The sequence below is a fragment of the Adiantum capillus-veneris genome, chromosome 7 (genome assembly GCF_014529385.1).
Source record: "Adiantum capillus-veneris isolate H3 chromosome 7, ASM1452938v2, whole genome shotgun sequence".
In the NCBI taxonomy this organism is placed as follows: domain Eukaryota; kingdom Viridiplantae; phylum Streptophyta; class Polypodiopsida; order Polypodiales; family Pteridaceae; genus Adiantum; species Adiantum capillus-veneris.
The window spans coordinates 130,193,829-130,216,249 of NC_140937.1; the positions used below are offsets into that span (position 1 = coordinate 130,193,829).

The 22,421-nt window shown below is 47.4% G+C and overlaps 1 protein-coding gene across 2 annotated transcripts in view; it reads right to left on the minus strand.

Moving 5' to 3' along the window:
- Window positions 1-22,421, minus strand: part of LOC147454623 (protein PSK SIMULATOR 1-like) — a 79,666-nt gene that overhangs the window by 9,066 nt on the left and 48,179 nt on the right. For both annotated transcript variants that reach the window (XM_086516510.1, XM_086516509.1), the window contains exons 6-7: window positions 20,854-20,951; window positions 20,407-20,476 (exon numbers count right to left, since the gene is read on the minus strand). In XM_086516510.1, the coding sequence (XP_086372636.1) occupies window positions 20,407-20,476; window positions 20,854-20,951 (168 nt within the window). The remainder of the gene's footprint in view (window positions 1-20,406; window positions 20,477-20,853; window positions 20,952-22,421) is intronic.

The following is a 22,421-nucleotide window of genomic DNA, read 5'->3' on the forward strand; positions in this document are numbered from 1 at the left end:
TGGAAAGAAAAGGCCTACTTGGAAGTTGCTACTTGGAATTGTGATGGATCTCTACGCCTTGATGTGGGTGCTTTTGCAGTCTATGCCACATGTCAGTGGATACAAATGGGAGACAGCTTGCAGATAGGAAACTCGATCAGAGCACAGAGGACGAGGCTCAGGGGAGCGGCTCTCTTATTCAGGGAGGAGTTGCTACATATAGCCCGTAGGGATGAGCAAGCTAGGTACATATGGGTGAGACTGAGGGCAAAGACAGGCTGATACCTCTACATTGCTATTTGCTACTTTCCTCCGAGTACGTCAGTACATGCACCACCTAGAGGACAGTCCCCCTTTTCTATTTTGGATGATGACATATGGGACTTCTCTAGGAATGGTGACATTATCATCCTGGGGGACTTCAATGCTAGGATTGCCCATCACCAGACAGTATTTTATGATACTTCAGAGGAGATGCTGAGGGAGTTGGATGTGGTAGAGATGACTTGATAGACATGGGGACTGCACATGGATTGGCTATTTTGAATGGCCTATAGAGATTTCGTAAGGCGGGAGATTTTACATGCTTTCCACGCAGACATGGAGCCAGCACAGTGGATTATTTCATGGCAGCCGAGCTTTATCTCTAGTATCGAGGACCTCACAGTTGGACCTAGACCTGTTGGTGTGGTAGTAGATCATGCCCTTGTGTCGATGACCATCTCTTTCCAATTTACTGTAGCACACATACCACGGTAGCAACCCCTACTCGCTACACCTTTACACGGGAGACGAACGCTGTCTACATAGATGGAATAAACAGCCAGAGCGACCTCTGGAGGAGCTTACTACTATACTGATACAAACATTGAGCAGCAGAGGCATACCCACACACCTATCCTGAGCAGAGACGACGTTCTAGGAGCATGCCCCAAAACAGCTGGTATGATGAGGAGTGCCACAAGATGAGAGCCAAACTTCAAAGGGAGGTGCTTTTGGGGGACATCACTCATAGACAGTCTATCAGATTGCCTTCAACCCCTAGTGCGGTGGAAGAAGAGGGCATTTTTAGCTCGACTAGAGCAGATCTATATCAACTATTCTTGAGTCAAGACTCTGGTGAGGCATGGAAACTCTTTCATGAGCACTCCTCCCCTCCTGCCATTACTTCAACAAAGGCCTGGGGCCAATATGCGTCGTCTCTGTACACAGTTCTTGGACAGCCGCCTCTTCTCGACGCCCCCCGAGCTATGTCCACACACATGTACTTTTTTCACCGTTGAGATGGTGAAGAAGGCCATTGATAGGATGAAGACTAGGAGAGCATGTGATCATGATGGCTTAGTGGCTGAGCATTTTATACATGCCTCACAGAGCTTCTAGCAGTGATGTTCAACCGTGCCATGTGTGAGGGTTCGCCTGATACTTGGAGTTTATCTACTATTGTACCTACCTTCAAGTCAGGAGACCCTATGGAGCTTGGGAATTATCGCACTATCATGATTGGACACACATTGGCACGGTTGTACGCATCCATTCCTGAGCAGCAGCTGAGTAGATGGGCAGAGAGGGAGGGTATATGCGCAACCGGTCAGGCAGGGTTCAAGAGAGGTTTTTCTACTCCTAACCACATTCTGACACTCAGAGCCATTATTGAGGGCAAATCACATGGGAGACGGTTCTATTGTAGCTTTGTGGACTTCCGCAAAGCATTTGACACAGTGCCTAGAGCTAGATTGATGCACAAACTACAGGAGATGGGAGTACTCACATAGCTGTTTTGGGGGATTATGGCATTATACAGGCCAATAGTGGGGCATGTACGCACTCCAGAGGGGTTATCTACATTAGTTCACCACTATCGGGGTGAAGCAGGGCTACCCGCTCTCTCCTACTCTATTTGGTATGCATGTGGATGAGGTTTCTGACTATATTGAGAGAGAGGGTGATAGAGGTGCACAGTTTGCAGGGACAAGGATGCCACTATTGTTATACGATGATGATATTGTGTTGATCTCCGACTCTCTCGAGGGGATGCAACGTCACTTGGATGCTTTGCATAGGTCAACCCCCCCCCCCCACTAGTGGTTGAGACACTAACCAGATCAGTCTCCCTATTTGCACCGCTTGTGGGACCTCCCCAGAGACAGATATGCCCGCCTAGCACTTGAGTCCTCTCGACTATTAGCTTTGGAGAGAGACACAACATGCTGGTATGGGGAGATAACATCATGGTTTCAAGTACATGGGTTCAGAATGGACAGATTGCCCCCCTTCCATTACTCATTGGATGCACCATCTCTGACTCTTACATAGTCCGATATCACCAGGCTCATCCGCCAAGACCTGACTCAGCTAGATACTAGGACTTGGATACAGTGGGCACAGGAGTTGGGCACGAAGATGGCTTTCTATAGAGAGCATCTTCTCCAGCTAAGTGAGGATGGTTTTGTGAGGAGGCCCAAATACATGGACACCCACTTATCTCATGGGATACGATGTGCTATTGGCCAGATACGCACATCTTCACACCAGCTTCGGATCAAGACTGGTAGATACAGCGGAGTACCAATAGAGGCCAGGACATGTCCCCTATGTCACATGGAGCCTGAGACAGAGTTGCACTATACATGCCACTTCCCAGTTTACTAAGAGATATGAGGCAGCTTTCACTGCTTGTTCAGAGAGGGCTTTGGACCACTCTCTAGAGTCATGGGGTATGAGGACCAGAGATGTCTGGGTCTGTTTTTGCTCGAGCTGCGCAGACACAAAAAGAGACTGATGAGAGGCGAGGCTAGCCAGTCTCAGAGACGGATCACAGACTTCTTTGAAGTAGACACTGGGCAGCCAGAGAAGCAGCTACCACAGCAGAGCTCACGTTCTCCTCACACCAGAGGCACTTTGATCGATCGAGCGACCAAGCTAGGGAGATCTAGACGCCCAAGACTATGGAGGACTACACAACATCGACGGAGGCTGTATCAGAGGATTTGGATCACTTTGGCCCGACATGCACGATGCCCAGTCAAACTATTGACCATGGAGTAGATTGATGAGATCCGCCAGCGACGGATGATGGATCTCCTATGATTTAGCTCTTTTGAGGATACTAGACCCTGCTCTTGTATTAGTTTTGGATCAACTCTCACCAATTATATTCCCACACGCACACCCACATTGTGTTGTATTAGCCCCCAGTCACTACTTTCACCCCCCTACTCATACCTACACAGTTCCAGATAGATGCTTAGTTCACATCTAGCAGTTAAGATTTTAGTTTTTCACTTTACTTCATTTTATTTTTGTACCCAGACATTGTATTAGATCCACCAAGATTGTATGAGCTTCATTTCATAGGTCATTTTGGCCTTTTGACGACGTTTAATATAACATTCCATCCATCTCTCTCTCTCTCTCTCTCTCTCTCTCTCTCTCTCTCTCTCTCTCTCTCTCTCTCTCTCTCTCTCTCTCTCTCTCTCTCTCTCTCTCTCTCTCTCTCTCTCTCTCCACCCTAGTACTAGAGCTCCACCCATCCCCATAGATCTCATCACCCACCAGATGTCCGTCTCTCTTTTATTTTATTTTATTTTTCCGAGAAAAAGATCCTTCTATTAGTTAATGAAACTGCCCATAGGGCTACCACCACCTCTGCTAGAGAGGGCTACAACAATCATACGGGGAGACTCCGAATGAAAAAACAGCATATGTACAATGAGGGCTAATCAGGAGATGGGAGGAGGGAAAAGCCACACAGGTGGACGATAGTGCCATCTGAGCACACCCTGAACCATGGTGAAGAAAGGCCCAGGGCACCAAAGTCGAAGGAACGCCTCTCTACGCTCCCAAGTCTTGCTCTGTAAACATCCTTGGAGAAGGAGGTTTCTTGAGTGCCGGTTTGATGGGTGGCTTTGTGGCCTTCTGCCACTGGGTGTGCACTTCTGCGAGGGATTGCTAAGTCAAATTTTGCAAGTTTTGGATCCTTCGCAATTTTAATCATAATCTTTGTTGCTTTGTCAACCAATTGTCGACGTTCCATCTCTTCAATCTCAGACTGAGTTGGCCGAGGTGGGCCGTACTCTTCTGATTGCTCTTCTCCACGACATCCTCCCGCATTCTCAGATGCAGAAGAGGTCGACTAATTTCTATTGAAATCCATAAGTGTCGCAAGAAAAGGATCGGATTTCTCGGTAGAAGAGAAATCGGCCGCGCTCTGATACCATTGTAACAAACTTGGACACTCCAAGTCAAGATTCTACCGCGACACAGCAGAGATTCACTTCCAAACAGTTCACAATTTACACTTGAGTCGACACGGTCCGGCGTCGTTCCGTGCCTAGAGATATTGGCCCCAAAGACTGGCGCCCCTTTCGGTGTTTCTTTTTGTATTAATCTGTGTTCAAAGTACAAGAGAGTAGGTAGGTGCTCACTCTCAGACTCTGCGTCCAGATGCTCTAAGAAGTGAGGCCCTGTCCACTAATTTATAGATACAAGGGATGCCCAAAAGCAGAGCCCCAAAAGCAGTAAGTGAAAAGCTTTTAACATTCAAAAGCAACTGGGCCCAAAATCTGCAAAAAGCTGTCATCGCAATTTTCGGCAGGCTGTACGGACAGTTAGCGCGAATTGCGGAGATCCATACAGACAGCATGAATTGCGGAAATCGGTACACCAGCCATGTCAGCAGAATTCAGGGCTTGTTTTTTTTCAATTCTTGTGCGATCCCCCGGGGGTCCCCTCGTCACTTAGCCCATAAGTTAGGACAACTTACGGAGTTGCCACGTCACCAGTTTGTGACGCAAGGTGCTGCTCCTGCATCCTCTGCAAGGAAGCAACGCCCTGTCGAAGACACTGCTCCCCCTCTCTCGCTGCAGCCAGGCGGGCCGTAGACTCTTGAAGAAAGAACTGACTCAGCTGAGCAAGTCCAGAGGCCACTTTGTCAGTAGGAGAGTCCTGCATGTCGAAGCCCTCTATCCAAAGAGCCACCACTCGCTCTCTGAGCTCAGAGTCCATCAAGATCCTCTCAGGGATGCGTAGCATTGTGCTCCCCCTCCTCTATCTATTTGTCACTGTGAGAATCACTAGTGCATGGTCCAAAAAAGATGTCCCAGCCAAGATGCAAACTGACCCACCCAAGTCACAAATGCGAAGCGATCTCTCCTAGATAGATTCACTACTCCAATTTTGCGATCAGAACGAGAGGAGGTTTCACAAAACCTGAGTGCTGCCAAACATCAGATACCCTCATAGTCATACAAAGCCGCTCCCAAGCTGCAAGCTCAGCCCCATGCACCGTGACATGGCCACCTCCAATCCGATCAGAGGGGTCCTCCAACATGTTGAAGTCCCCCCCAACACACCACTGCTCTGCATGCGGCAAAGACTCCACAACCTGAGACCAGAACTCTGCCCGTGCACTTGTCACATTGGGCGCATAAATGTTCAGAAAACCCATGAGGCAACCCTGAACCTGCATAGTAATCCACTGATCTCTGCCTGGTACAATAATACCTCTACCCACAATGGCCTGCTGCAAAGAATCCGCAATAGTCATACATATCCCTCCCTGGATGCCTCCAGGTCCAAATGCAGCTGACCAAAACGTCCCATAGCGACCGCGCAAAATCTGACCACACCGTCTAATGCGGCTCTCACACAAATGATGCTCCTGTAGCATAAGAATATCAATTTCACCACCCACAAGGCATCGTTGAAGCTCCTGACGCAGTCGACCCCTCTAACGCTGAAATTGGGGTCCTCCTAATCCCCCCCCCCCCCCCCCCTTCTCTGGTAGTGGAGGCACCCTTTCAGACGGTTTGCTTTATCCAGAGAGTGAGAGTGCTCCCGGCTGACAAACTCACACGGCGATCATTTGAGTCATCCATACAGATAGTAGAGTCTAGATATGACACAGCTTGGTACACCCAGGTCAGAGCAAGCTCACCATTCCAACATGACCCCGACTCACCCCAGGTTCATTTCTCACGTAGTGAGAGGAACATAGTGCTCGGACGAGATCTTTGGCAGCTATATATTAGACAAACTTGGATCACATCTCCCCTTCAGCAGAAGATGTCACACTACAGAGATCATTTCCTTACCATACTCAAGAACGGGTTCATACAACGACCACACTATATGGACACCTACATGCCACACAGCTTAGAGTATCATCACACAGACTAGAGATAGAGGTGGGGCGAGCTCATGACATTCCCAGGGAGGAGAGTGTCACGTGACACATCCAACCCTATGTGTCCGTGGACAAGCTACACCATAACAGGATTTCCGTCAGTCCAGTCAGTCTAGATTAGAAGTGATCTAGCACTTTTTGTGAGTCTATTCGTAGACCGTGCATGCCCAGTCACTTAGTATCGATGAAGATCCTCTGGTTGCACACAACATGATCATAAGCATTCCCATCAGAATCCATTAGAATCAGTTAGGGGATTTTTCCAGTGCATTTGGCCTATTTTTGACATTTTTCACTTATTAATTTAAGTGACTTTCCAACAAAAGTAGGTAGGGCAATTTGGATAAGAAAATATATAAGCAAACCAAAGTTAGCACTAAATGGCAGATGAGCCAAGAGTTCAATAGGCCTTTGGCAACAGGTCCTCCCCTCTCTCAGCAAGAACCATCAAGAACCCACTAGCCCTAGCGTTTTGCTTCATCGCCAACCTCTCCCTTGCCCTTGGCGTTTTTCCCAGCAGATGCCGATTTCAGCCCTTACGCCTAGCGTTTTCAGGATCACCCGCAGGCTGCCCATCTCAGCGTTCTCACCATCCAAAACGCAGCAGCGAAACAGCAAATTCAGCATTCAAAAACACAGCCAAACTCAGCGTTTTTCTCAGCCCAAACCTGCGTTTTTCAGCAGCACCAAAACAGCCTCGAAATCAGCGTTTTCCCTCGCAGCAGATTTCAGCAGTTAGCGTTTTTGGACAGCAGTTAGAACCATCCCATTTTCAGCCCTATTGTCGTCATCGCCATCCCGGTTGTCGTCGTCGACATAGCCTAGATCTGCATCAGTTTTATGCATCATCATTGTACCCGTTTGTGCAATCAATCGTAGACCACTCTCGCCAACGAGAGTGGGGCCTTCGGAAGAGGATTTTACAACGTCTCTGGTGTCGTATCTCTCTTCTCTCTCTATCTCTCAGTCTCATACACTTGCACCCACAGTGTCCATTCACTTTGTTTGTAATCATTGCACTCTCTCATTAAGAACGGAAGGCTCTCCCTTCCATAAGAACAAAAGGAACCTTGAGCACAGTTAAGAGCACTCATCTTGAGCAAAGCACAACATTCATTCCGCTACACCTTAGAGAGAGAGTCTGTCGAATATGCAGAGAGGAGGTGGAGAGTGAGGAGGATTTTGTTCAATGTTTGTAGATGCAGAGCTTATGATGATATTAGAGGCAGATACGAGTCATTATTCACAAGGGAGCCTACGCTTTGCAAGATCATCCACTCTCGAGATCAGAGACACTTGGGGCGCTACCTGCTAGAGATACAGAGACATAGAGATACACTTTTGCAGCCACATACAGAGACATGGGTGAGGGGGAGATAGTCACAGCTTACAAATTTTTTCCAAAGGACCGCAACTCCTCCACTCCCAGATCCACCGAGGGGAGTGACTTTCCAGCAGACTGAGATGAGCCGGGCCAAACCACGTCCACGTGATGTCGGACGCCACGACTCCACCACAGGCAGATCGAAGAGATCCAGACTCGAGAGCATCGAGTTTTTGAGGAGAGATGAGCTCAGATGAAGGCTCACCCAACTGCATTCATCCGAGCAACCCTTGCTCCCAATCCTCCCATGTACCACATTCTAACCCCCCCTATTAGCACAGGATGGAGCTAGCTATCTTCATGCATCTCCATGGTCGTACTACCATGAGCATATAGACATGCACCCATCCCTGGCACTAGAGCTCCATCCCCCCCCCCATAGATCCCATTATACACCAAGATTTTCTCTTTATTTTGTACCAATTTGGATTGTTTTGTCTTTCCGGATAGATGGAAGACATACACACATGTATACTTGATTTGTCTCATAGGCCGACTTCGGCCTCACAGAGATGTTAAAAATCACTCTCTCTCTCTCTCTCTCTCTCTCTCTCTCTCTCTCTCTCTCTCTCTCTCTCTCTCTCTCTCGTCAAAGAAATAAAGGAGGAAGGAGAAAAGAAGACCTCATGGGTGGAGGTTCTCTCCAAAACGCAAAAGAAGGTGGAAGAGGCTGAAAAGTGGATTGAAGTTGTCAAGAAGGGGAAGGGCAAGGACATTCCGGCTACACCCGACATCATCAACAAGACACTTGAAGAGGAACAATGAAGAAGGGTACGCGCTCTACACGTGAGAGTGACCGGTCTAAAAGATTCAAATAAGGTGGACCAAGAGGTGAAGAGCCTCATGTCAATGATGGGGGTGGAGAAGCCCTCGCACACACAAGCTTGAAGAGTGGGCAAGAAGAATGAAGGTAATGGGGAGAGTTCAAAAGAACGGGCTCTCATTTTGTGCTTTCCCTCCATGGAAGAAAAGAAAGACTTTTTAAAGAAGAGGCCAATCCTCAAGAAAACAGGTATCTTTTTAGGAGATGACCTTACCCTCTCACAGCTTGCACATATGAGAGAGGTCATGCCGGAGATTACAGCAGCAAGGGAGAAGGGAAAGTTAGCCTTCTACAGAAATGGACGAGTAGTGATTACAGAGCACAGCTCTACATGACGGTGCGAGACCTATGGGACCACTCTCAGGATGGCAGTTTTGAACTGTAATGGTTCGTATAGACTTGATGTGGGGGCCTTTGAGGACAGCTTCAGAGACAGAGAAATTATTTTCTACTCAGAGACTCATCAGGCTCCAAGACAGTTGATGCCGCATATATCAGTATACAGATGGGAGACAGCTTGCCGGACCTGCACCAGATCTGAGCATGGGACTAGAGGTTCAGGAGGTGTAACAGTTCTTTTCAAAGAGGAGCTCCAACCACTACTGCACGTAGTTCGGAGAGATGATCAGGCCAAATACTTGTGGGTGAGGCTGAGGGCAGAGACTGGACGTTTCTTGTACATCACCATATGCTATTTTCCTCCCAGCATTTCAGTATATGCTTCACCCAGAGGACAGCCTCCTTGCTCTGTACTTGATGATGATATTTGGGAGTCCTCCAAGGATGGAGACATCATACTTTTGGGGGATTTCAATGCCTGTACAGGCAGTTCACAGACGGTTTTCTATGACACCTCAGAGGAGATGCTCAGAGAGCTATAGCCAGAGGAGATGGGGCTTGAGAGATGCTCACACGACAGAGAGCACACAAAGTATGGGAGATACCTCAGGGAGATGACGACTACTCACAGTTTAGCCATACTGAATGGCTTACCGACTTTCCCATCGTCTACAGGTTTTACTTGTTTTCCACACAGACATGGGTCCAGTATTGTAAACTATGTTCTGACACATCCGAGCTTTATCTCACATTCAAGATTTCACAATGGGGCCCAGGCCTGTTGGGATAGCAGTAGATCATGTACTTTTGACATTATCAGTCTCCTTTTGAGTACAATACATCCCAGGCCTCACGGGGTGGTAGACATCCACGCTATACTCTTACACCAGAGACTGACTCAGTCTATGCAGAGGAGATACGTAGGCTTTTATGCACATCAGAGCCAGTATACACAGTGGAGGAGATCACATCTATGCTGACAGTGACATTACATGGGGCAGCGACAGAGGCATACCCACACACTCGGCCTGGTCAGAGACGTCGTTCTGGGCACATGCCTCAGAACAGCTGGTATGATGAGGAGTGTCGACAGAGCACAGCTCAGATCCAACGCGAGCTTGCATTAGAAGTGATCACTTATAGACAGTCTCGTATTGCTACATGACGACTAGTACAACGGAAGAAGCGAGCTTTCTTGGTCCAGATGGAGCAGGATTTATATCAGCTCTTCCTTAGTAGAGATTCAGGAGAGGCTTGGCGTCTATTCCATGAGTAGTCTCCCCCACCAATGATTACTTCTACGGAGATATGGGGGCAATATGCAGCATCTTTATACACTGTACCTGGACAGCCACCACTACCAGATCCACCACAGCCATGTCCGGCTACGAGCACCTTCTTTACCACTAAGATGGTAAAGGAGGCCATTGACAGGATGAAGACCAGACGGGCACAGGATCATGAGGGTTTGGTAGCAGAGCACATTATGCATGCTCGGGACTTGTTGGCAGAGATGCTTGCACGGTTATTCAACCGTGTCATGTGTGAGGGCTTTCCTGAGTCTTGGAGATTATCTACTATTGTCAAGACAGGAGACCCCACAGTGCCATGGAATTACCGTACTATCATGGTAGGACACACATTGGCACCGTTGTATGCATCCATCCTTGAGCATAGGCTAAGCAGTTGGGCAAAGATTATGGGCATACGGGCACCTGGACAGGCTAGTTATAGGAGGGGTTTCTCCACACTGGATCATGTCTTTAAACTCAGAGCTATTATTGAGGAGGGTCAAGCACATGGTAGACGGATATATTGCACCTTTGTGGACTTTTGCAAAGCTTTTGACACAGTATCGAGGGCCAGATTGATGCACCGACTTACGGAATTGGGGGTACTCACAGAGCTGATATGGGGGATTATGGCATTGTACAGTTCAGTGATGGGTCATGTACGCACATCAGAGAGGATATCTGACATAGTTCACTCCACTATCAGAGTGAAACAGAGATGCCCATTGTCCTCTACTTTATTTGGTATGTATGTTGATGAGGTCTCTGATTATATTGACAGAGGAGGAGATAGAGGTGCTCAGCTTGCAGGGACATGGATCCCTCTTTTATTATATGCTAACGATATCATGTTGATATCAGACTCACCAGACTCACCAGAGGGTATGCAGAGACATCTGGACGCATTGCATAGTTTTGCAGGGGATAGTGGATTGTCTGTCAACCTTGGTAAAACCAAGGTCATGGTATTTAATACCACGCCACAGTGGGTCAGGAGATCAACACCTGATGCATACACATATCTTGGGGTGGTCTTTAGTGGACCGAGGTTCACATTGAAAGTGGCAGCAGACACTAGATTGACTCGTGCCTATGCAGCCCCAGGCGGTTTAGAGAGGATTTGTTCACAGGTTCAGTTCCAAGAACCTCGAACAAAGCTCTGGCTCTTCGACACTTTGGTCGCTTCAGTTATGCACTACGGGGTTCAGGGTTGGGGACCGTTTGTTGACAGTGCTGGATGGAGTAATATGGAGAGGCCTATGATTTCTAAGCTCATTAGAGCCAAGGCCTCAGTTCCACATGACATCATACGAGCGGAGCTCGCTACCCCACCTATGGAGGTTGAGGCACTCACCAGATCGGTATCATTTGTACACACCAAATGGGACACCACCAGGGACAGATATGCTAGGCTTGCTCTTGAGTCATCCAGACAGCTGGCATTACAGGGAGATACATCATGTTGGTATGCACAGATGAGCTCATGGTTTCAGAGGCATGGTTTCAGCATGGACAGGCTGCCCCCTTTCCAGTATTCTCTTGATGCACCATCTTTAACTCTTACACAGATGGAGGTTACTAGACTCATTCGGCAGGATCTTATCCAGCTTGATACCAGGAGGACATGGATAGATCCATCACGGGAGTTGGGTACGAAGAGGGCTTTCTATAGAGAGCATCTTCTCCAACTCACGACAGACGGATTTGTCACACGGCCCAGCTACATGGACACACATCTACCTCATGGGTTACGATGTGCCATAGGCCAGATTCACACATCTTCACACCAGCTTGGGATTGAGACAGGTAGATTCAGAGGCATACCAGCAGACAGTAGGATATGTCAGTTATGCCATGCAGAGCCAGAGACAGAGTTTCACTACATATGTCACTGCACAATATACTATGAGATACGGGGACGCTTTCACTGTTTATTCAGAGATGGTTTTGACTCGTTAGATAGAGTCATGAGATATCAGGATCAGAGATGTCTCGGATTATTTCTACTTGAGATACAGAGACATAAAGACTCTCTATTGAGAGGGCATAGACAAAGACAGTCCCAGAGATGCATCTCAGATTTCTTCAAACCGAGTACCACACAGGCAGAGGGGACACCACCATCACAGAGCTCGGTTCCCACCCATACACACACCAGCGGTACTCTCATTGACCGAGCTATAGAGTTGGGGAGATCGAGACGACCACAACTGAGGAGGGGAGCCACGCAACACCGGCGGAGATTGCGGCAGCGGATCCACAGGATTCTAGCACGACACCCAGATTGTCGATCAGGATAGGCTTCATGCTACTGCTATATTGTATGATGGTGACACTTATCCCCACTTTGTACCTTTGTGGCATGATACCATTGCTCAGCTTACCAGCCACCCATAGGAGTCGGTAGCACTCCTATCTTGGTTTTTAGTTTGTAGTTTTCTTTGTTTGTACGCAGACTTGGTACTAGACTCATCATTGTAATCAGATTGGTCTCATAGGTCATTTTGGCCTTTTGTAGACGTTAATATATCATTTCATTCATTTCATTTCATATCTCTCTCTCTCTCTCTCTCTCTCTCTCTCTCTCTCTCTCTCTCTCTCTCTCTCTCTCTCTCTCTCTCTCTCTCTCTCTCTCTCTCTCTCTCTCTCTCTCTCTCTCTCTCTCTTTTCCTCTCTCTCTTTTTTTTTGGAAAAAGTCAGGGCTGTATATTACTGAGTACAATATAATCCCCAGTGGATGCCAAAATAGCCTATCACGTGGGGTGTACAAGCTGAATGTAAGGAGGAGAGCCACTATAGTGACAACTCGACTAGAACAATCTCATGGTGGTCAGTGTGACGAGTGGAGGAGAAACCACCGAGGGGCATAATTCCACGTAATCTGGCCACCTGTAAGTGTGAAGAAGAGTGGGGATCGTGCCCAACGCCGAAGGAAGGCAAATCGGCGAGCCTCGGCTGCTCGAGATGTACCTGAGGAAGAATCCCACTGCCAAATCAGGGTATCCTGAAGGAGCTGTGGAGCCGCACTTAGAATGTGGCGACAACGAGCTCTCCAAACATTCCATAGTGTAATACTAGTGATGATTGAAAAAACTTCATCACGTGTCTGAGAATCCCCCTGCCAAGTAATCTGTGGTAGCATAGCCAAAGTCCCTCGCCGATAACCAGCCGAGGTGAGCATAAAGGCTGGATCTGTGTCTGAGCCCTCGTAGAAAAGATGGGGGCCGGGCATCGGCATCAACCATGAGACAGATCCCCAAGTAAGAAATCCATGCCGAACACCTGCTCTGCTAAGTAGAAAGCAAACTGCAAGCCACACTACATGGAAAGCTGAGCATGACCAAAGACAGTGTGCAGGTGACTCAAGTAGTTGCAAAGGACAGCGAGTACATAACGGATCATGACTCATAGTAGCTAGCCAAGTCCCAACTGGAAGTCCCGCATGTGCAATCATCCACATGAAAAAAGAAATACGACGAGCCGCATGTAAATCCCAGATGGCGGACCAAAACTGCTGCAGATAGGCATGGGAGAGGCCTGAATGTAACCAGAAACGCATACGAGTGGGTTGCTCTGGCTGCTGTCTCATCAATGCTAACCGTCCAATCCTGATAGTGTACTCAAAGAAGGATACAGGTGCACTGGTGGGGTCAGATTGAGGCCAATGCCACTCGCCTGGGTCCCAATAAAGCTGAGATAGGGCACAACCCTCCCACACCCAAAGCCTCCAAAGTGCAGCATCGACGGAAGCGAAACGGGGGTCAACACAACGACGCTTCCGCGGGAGCCAACTACTCTGATGGCCTCCCATCGAGCTCCGGGAAGGGCAAGGTGCGGAGAGGTGGCATCATATGTCAATCTAGCATGAATCCCTTGAGACTGGTCAGTATCAACTGTGAATAGCAAGGTGTCTAAACGAGCTAATAAGAGAGTGCTCTGACCAAAGAGGCCTTCCCAGCCACAATGGGGAGGCATCTGAACAGTGCCTCTCATGACTGCATCCCACTATAATCAATCTCAAGCAGTCTGTCTGTCACCCCGCGACCAATGTCATAATGTTCTGCCACAAAATCAGCATCCAGCATACATGTCTCATGAAACAACCGCATAGAGGCAGCAGGGCCAGTGTCCCAGGCAGCCCAATCAATGTGAGTCCTCTCTCCAAGCTGACGGGGTGGATCAACTGAAGAATCAAGAACTGCAGCATTCCAAATGAGAGGCTGGCGCTCAATCTCCTCACAACATGAGGGAGGTGAGCGTATGATAGCCCGTCACATGGAAACCCAAATCTGAAGGAGCGATCGGATGAAGGGTGAGAGGGAGGTGGTGGACAAGAGGGCATCAGTAAAGAGAAAACGATACCCTGTCTGCCAAGTATGACCATCTCTAGTGCCGAGTCGTGGAGTCACTGCGCAAAGAGCGGCCTGAAGAAGCATCTTCCAAGGTTCTTGTCCGGGAAAAAGACCCCGAACAATAAGCTTAGTAAGGGCGCGGCTCTGTAACTCTGGATCAATAATGCCAAGGCCTCCCTCTGACCTAGGACGAATAATCGTGGACCAGCGAACTCGAGCACGGGTATCAGTAGTCCCATCTGTGCCACTCCATAAAAAGTTCCGCACTAAGCGGTAGAGCGGAGCTATCACACCAGAATGTAACATCCAACAGGAAGCCGTATACCATACTGTAGCCAGAATGACCTGGTTGGCGACCAATGCACGGCCAGCCAACGACAGATGACATGAAGACCAATGGCATAGCTCCCTGCGAATAGACTGTAGTACGAGTGCAAACTGCTGCTGTGAGGTAACATCGAATTCAACCTGAAAACCCAGATATCTGCATGTCTGACCCGGTCGCAGCCATGTGAAACCATCAGCTACCCCCCAAGTAGATATGTCATCACTGCCAACCAGTAACCCGTAGGATTTATGCGGGATTTATGCCAGTTAATGCGTGCGCCACTGGCAATGCAAAAAACCTCTAGGGCCTCCCGCATGGCATCAAGAGCAGCTAGCAAATAGCGTAACATGAGCATAGTGTCATCAGCAAACTCCTTATCGATAAGGTCTGGAGCTGTAGGTACTAGCATGGTCAAGCCACAAAATGCATAACTCTGAGCACGAAGAAAGTCAGACATAGTCTCTCCTACAAACAGATACAGATATGCTGCTAGAGGACATCCCTGACGGACAAATCGAGAAAGCTCAAAACTACGACTGACACGGCCACCAATAGTAATAGCACTGCTGGCAGTCCTGAAGAGAGCGGAAATGCCTGAGATCCATCTTGAAGGGAAACCCATCCTGGCTAAAGTTCCTTCAAGAAAGTCCCACTCAACACGATCGTATGCTTTCTCGAAGTCAAGGATAAAAAAAGCGAGAGGCTCAGAAGATGATCTAGCCCACTCTACTGCCTCATAAAAAGTGAAGATATTATCCAGGATGCATCGATCCATGAGAAAGCCTGTCTGAGAAGTATGAATAATATCTGGTAAGAACGGCCGCAAGCGATGGCTGATCATTAACGCTAATATCTTATAGACCAAAGGGAGTAGGGTAATAGGTCTCCACTGTCGGAGCTGAGTGGTGTCACCCCCCTTCGGAATAAGAGATATGAGACCTGAACAAAGATCCGGATGCATATATCCTGATGCAAAGATGTCCTGACAACCGTGAAGCAATGGTATATGCAATACATCCCAATATGTCAAAGAGAAGCTCTAGTGAGGCCATCCTCTCCTGGACAGGAGGATGGATCAAGACTCTCTATAGCAGCATGGAGCTCTGCAAGTGTGAAGGGTGCCAACAAGATCTCTGCCATAGTGTCTATTCAACAGTGTCGCGTATGATGCCAGATCTGCTCACGGGCAAGTAAAACCTCAGTAGTGCATACATCAGCAGTGAACAATGTCTCAAAATAATCTGCAGACATATCAAGTATAACATCAGGATGCATATGTAGTGTCCCCTGAGCATCGCACGAAGTCCGAAGGGTGGTGCCAAGAGCACGCTCTTTATGCGCAGCGAAGAAGTCTTTATTCATTCGATCAGCTTTAGCTATCCAATGAGATACTGAAGCATGATGAGTGAACTCATACCTAGCATCCTGTACGCGACGAATCTCCTCTGTGAGCTATGTCAGTCTAGCAGCGAGGTATGCATCCTGAGGCCACTCCTCAAGCAAGCGCTGAGTGGAACCAAGAGGGATGTGAAGATCAGACTCCCGTACTCTCAACTGACGATGAATAATAGCGGTCTGATCACGACAGTAAATACTAGACTGAGTAATGCAATGAGCAAGAAACTCTCCAGGGGGTCCACAATAAGAAGCATCCATGGACCATAAGTCACGAATCTGCTTCTGCAATACTGGGGTGGTGAGAACACTGTCAGGGATGCGGCAGCCTCGTCTCTGTGCAGAGGATCTAGTGAAGGAGATAAACAATGAGATGGGTAAATGATCTGAGAGGCTGGTCCCTCTCCATATAGTAGTGAATCCACCTAGAGCTGCTGCCCAAGGGCCAATGTAAAAACGATCAAGTCGCTCTAATAATCTCCCTTGCTGTCTCTGAAACCCCCAAGAGTAATGAAGTGTAGCAGGGTGGTGACCAAAAGAGGGTATGTGTCAGGCGTCAACACCTTGAATAGCTAGAAGAAATCGATCCCAAGCTGGTTGCTCATCGAGAGAGATGGATGATAGAACTGGAGGTGTGATGGCTCGCCAATCAGAGTCGCTCTCAACGTTGTTGAAGTCACCTCCAACAACCCAAGAGTCTACGGCAGGTAGAAAAGCAGCCAAAGAGGACCAAAATGTAGCCCTCTCCCGAGGAGTAGTGGGTGCATAGACTGACATAAAACCAATGATAGATTCCCGAGTCCGAATAGAAACATAAACTGCTCTGCCAGCGACAAGGGTGCCATGCTGCTGAACTGAGGCCAAGTAACGTGGTCCCACTGAGATGCATACACCGCAACTCTGTCCATGAAGGCCCATAGCAGGCTCCCAAAAAGTGCGGGCGCCCGAGGGCATGAGATTGCCAAAGGGAGTGGCAATCTTATGCTCCTGTACTAGCAATATATCCACAGTGCCCACTACATGAGCGTGTAAATCTCTGCGAAGGAAAAGCTTACGGGAACCTTTTACCCGAGAGGTCTGTAAACCATTAGCATTCCAAGAAACTACATGTAAATCCATAGACTGCATGAAAGAGTTTGAATAGCATCTGACTAACTGCGCATCTTCTTGGAGACAGCTAGGCCATCCAAGGGGTGAGCATCAGGCGGTAGGAAAGCTACCCGCAAGCCCTCTCTAAGATATGGTGTCTCATTGCAACAACTGCGTACCTCAGCTTGTTTACATTGCATTACCGATGCTGCAGCTTTGACACCCCAAATGCGCATAGACATAGGAAGCACCACATCTAAGGATACATGAATGACCATAGGCAATGAATACCAAGCATAAACATCACTCCACTCCATAGCACCAATACATGAAGGTAGTTAGGAGACAAAACATCAGGAGCGGAAGTAGACAACCATAAATGAAGCTGAGCAATAGTCTGTGCGTGCACAAAATGTAGAACCTGAACCTCGGACCATTCCTGAGCAGCGTGGAATGGAAGGAAAAAGGAATGGGTAGGCTGAGAGCGACTGCCTATTAAAGAGGGAACACAACCTGTCTTGTGATGCATAAGATAGAGCTACACCGGCAATGGCCCTTCTGAGTCACCGCACATCTCAGCCCGATGAGTGCCCCAGGAAAGAGGGCAAGAGCTGAGAAAATTGCGTGAGACGTAGGTATGAGCTGCTGAGGGAGGGGGAGGACCAGAAGGCGGAGGGGGGAGAGTAAGGGCGAGAGGAAGAGGAGGAGAAGGGAGAGGTAGTAGCGGTGAATGATCCATTTGCATGGGAACAGGGACCTCGGGAAGAGGGGAAGAAGTGGGCAGGGGGATTGCAGGTGAAGGAGGAGCTGGTAGCAGAAGCAAGTGATCCTGTCGCGAAGAAGAAGAATGGCGAGGAGATGCAGGGGGTAAGGGGGTGGTGGAAACTAGAGAGGGAGCAGGAGAGGTAACACTGGGAGCTGGCTGCGGTGTTGGTTGTTGACGAGGACGGAAGGAATGATTACGACCCACTGTCTGCCATGCTGCCTCAGTGGGAGCTGAAGCTAAGGGAGGAACATGGAGGACAGGAGCTCGAGGAGCGCATTTAGGCTGTTGAGGTGCTTGAGTAGTAATGGGAAAGGAGGAACCGGCTGTTGACGCTGACCGCGTGGCTGAGCATGACTGTCGCGGAGGACAGGAGCTCGAGGAGCGCATGTAGGCTGTTGAGGTGCTTGAGTAGTAATGGGAAAGGAGGAACCGGCTATTGATGCTGACCGCGTACCTACCTACCTACCTACCTACCTAGCTATCTACCTATCTATCTATCTACCTATCTATCTACCTACCTACCTACCTACCTACCTATATATATATATATATATATATAGATCACCAGGCTCATTCGCCAGGACTTGCTTCAGCTTGACACCAAGAGGACATGGATACAGCCAGCACAGGAGCTAGGCACGAAGATGGCTTATATCTATATATATATATATATATATATATATATATATATATATTGGACTTGACTCAACTAGACACCAAGAGGACATGGATACAGCCAGCACAAGAGCTAGGCACGAAGATGGCTTTCTACAGAGAGCATCTCCTCCAGCTTATGGAGGATGGTTTTGTGACGAGGCCCAGATACATGGACACCCACTTGTCTCATGGGATACGATGTGCTATTGGCCAGATACGCACATCTTCACACCAGCTGCGGATCGAGACTGGGAGATACATCGGAGTACCAGCAGAGGCCAGAACATGCCCCCTATGTAACATCGAGCATGAGACAGAGTTGCACTACACATGCCACTGCCCCGTCAACTACGAGATACGAGGCCGCTTCCATTGCTTGTTCAGAGAGGGCTTTGGACCATTCTGTAGAGTCATGCGATACGAGGATTAGAGATGCCTGGGTTTGTTTTTGCTCGAGCTGCGCAGACACACACAAAGCCTGATGAGAGGAGAGGCTAGCCAATCTCAGAGACAGATCACAGACTTCTTTAGAGCTGCCACTTGACACTCGGAGGAGTTACTACCGCAGCAGAGCCCGTCGCTTTACACCAGAGGCATACTGATCGACCGAGCGACTGAGCTGGGGAGATCCAGACGCCCATGACTGCGGAGGACTACACAGCATCGACAGAGGCTGCATCAGAGGATTTGGGTCACTTTGGCTCGACATGCACGACGCCCGGTCAGACTACTGACTATGGAGGAGATTAATAGACTTATTCGTCAGGATCTGATCCAGCTGGACATGAGGACATGGATAGAGCCGTTACAGGAGTTGGGCACAAAGATGGCTTTCTATAGAGAGCATCTTCTCCACCTCACGGGGGATGGGTTTGTGATTCGACCTAGCTATAAGGACACGCATCTTTCTCATGGTTTGCGTTGTGCCATTGGCCAGATGCGCACGTCCTCACATCAGCTCGAGATTGAGACTGGCAGATTCAGAGGGACACCAACAGATAGCAGGATATACAGCTTATGCCATCTAGAGCCAGAGACAGAAGTACATTACATAAGTCATTGCACAGTGTACTATGAGATACGAGGCCGTTTTCATTGTCTATTCAAAGAAGTTTTTGGGCATCTATCTAGGGTCATGAGTTATGAGGATCAGAGATGTCTTGGGCTATATCTACTTGAGTTACACAGGCATAGAGAAACTTTACTGAGGAGAGTTGAAGAGAGACAACCCCAGAGACAGATCACAGATTTCTTTACACTAGATATTGTACACCCAGAAGAACAGACAGAGGAGCAACCAACAGTGGAGAGGTCTACCCGCACTACTGGCATTCTCATAGACCGAGCATTGGAGCTAGGGAGATCTAGACGACCCCGATGGAGAAGAGGAGCTACACAGTTTCGAAGGAGGCTACAGCAAAGGATTTGAGCCATACTCTTTCGTCGTCCAGAGTGCACATGAAGATGGATCTCTATGAAGATGGATCTCTACTCCCCTCCCATATTGTCTTCACATTGTACTGCTTAGTTTAGGATCCCGCAGTATTTATATTTTGTTATCCTAGTTTAATTTATTTTGTTAATCTGACTTTGTATCAGATACACCGCATTGTAACTTTCTGGTCTCATAGGTCACTTTGGCCTTTTGAAGACGTTAATATAACATTCCATTTCTCTCTCTCTCTCTCTCTCTCTCTCTCTCTCTCTCTCTCTCTCTCTCTCTCTCTCTCTCTCTCTCTCTCTCTCAAGTGCACACATATGGAAACCATGCACTTATGGATTTTCATCATTGTAACGATTGGCTTAGAGTGACACCTGCATCTCCAAAAGCACGTGCAATCTCTGAGTAAAGAAAGTATACAGCATCTACTAGCTTCTCCATCACCTGAAAAGGAGAAAAGACCGATTGTAAGTTTTTTCCAAGAAAATTAAAATCGAATGCTTTCTGAAGGTGTTATTTGGTTGACTGCCAAAAATTGAAAATCCAAATAACAAAGAATGCACCATTGTAGTTGAAATACACAGGAAGACAACATGCAAGAGGTAACGGGTGAGAAAGCATGCAAAGAAACATAAATTGCTAGGCAGGACTACAGAATATGGCGGACAGCTTTTGCAGCGCTATCCTATGCCTAAAAAACTTGTTTATTCATGCATTTTATCAGGATGAAGCTTTATGGTTTGCCAAAATGCCTGAACATGTGTACAAAATACATGTATTCAGCTATGTATGTGAAGCAAATTTCTCATTATAACTGGTACCTCCTCCAACGTTTTTGACCATAACGATTTCTTCTTCAACATCTTAACATTTTTGCCTCTTGCCTTTAGTTCACTTCGCAATGCCGAGAGATTATCTCCTGCAAAAGACACAACAATTTCATAGATTATCATCCAAAAGTAAGATAAATGTTGATTGTAGCTTTCCTCAAGAATTTCCTCATGTCGTAAATGCATTGTTGTGAAATTCACATTGGCCCTATGTGCAATATGAGAATGTTGTACCTACTTCAAAGCCCTGGTAACTCTGGGAATATCCTAGGAGTCCAAAACCTTTGTAAGCCTGCTTGAACAACACGCATGACCAGACACATCCATTATTTAACAAGCAACCCAGCATAGAGCTCTTCGCATACAATAAATTGTACGAGGTGTAGAAGGGTGTTGTCACACATGAATGGGCATCTCCTACCGTCATCATGTAGCTAGAGGATACAGGACCACCTCCAAACTCTGGATGCTCGAAACAATAAAGCATGGGTTATTCACAAGTGTGCACTAGAGACCTACTCATTTTTGCAAGTACTTTCAGAAGACTCCGCAATAAGTGGTCAATACAAAGGAATAGAATCCTCCAATGATCTTAAAGAATAATTGTAAGCCAATATGATTGACGGGCTAAGTTAGCATTTTGCTGGTTGCTTTTCTCGAGCAGGGAGACGATGGTTGAAGATATTCTTTGCATCACAAAAATGGCACGCTTGTCCTCTTTGCAGGAAAGAAACATTAAACTTTCAAACGAACTAGGTGTAGGATTTGGGCTTGATGGATTTGACTGCTGAAAACATGCCATGGCAGATCATGACAATTCAGACCTCTTTTGGCTGGAGTCATGGCAAGGAGACTTTGAAGTTGGTTTATGAATTCCTTCAAAGAAAATGTCTCTCTGGAATTAATAAGTCGACCATACTTTGTTTCAAGCACGTTTGAGATGTCTTCTAGACATTCAGTTCGTGCCTACAGAATGAAGGTCATGTTTGATTCTGCCTACTGTTTGAATCAAACTCGTTTCATACCTACAGACTTGTGCGTGTTTGTTGCTGTTTGATTGCATTCTGGAAAATAACTATGGAGCCGACTGTAAAGGAGAAAGACGCCACTACTCAACCTTGGTAAGTGTGGATAGGTTAACCAGGATGGCTACATTTATTCATATTGACTTTTATGTTAAGATTGATGAATCGGCTAGATTATGTTTTGACCAACTATACAAAGTTTATGGTCTTCCAGCAGCAGGCATTATGTCCAATCAGAATAAGAAATATATGGCCCATATTTAAGAGTTTTACTTCAAAGACTTGATACCAGATTTAGCAAGAGTACTGCAGAGCATCCACAGATGGATGATGCAGGAGCAAAGGGTTAACTAGATCCTACAAAATATGCTAAAGGCATCTACAAATAGATGGAAAACTATATGGGGAAAGAGCTTAATTATGGGGAGTGTAACTAAGAGCTTATTTATAAGGAGTATAACAGAACCACATAATTTTCCGTAGGTTTAAACCATGAAGCACTCTGCTATCTAAAAGTATCCAATAAGTCTGGAC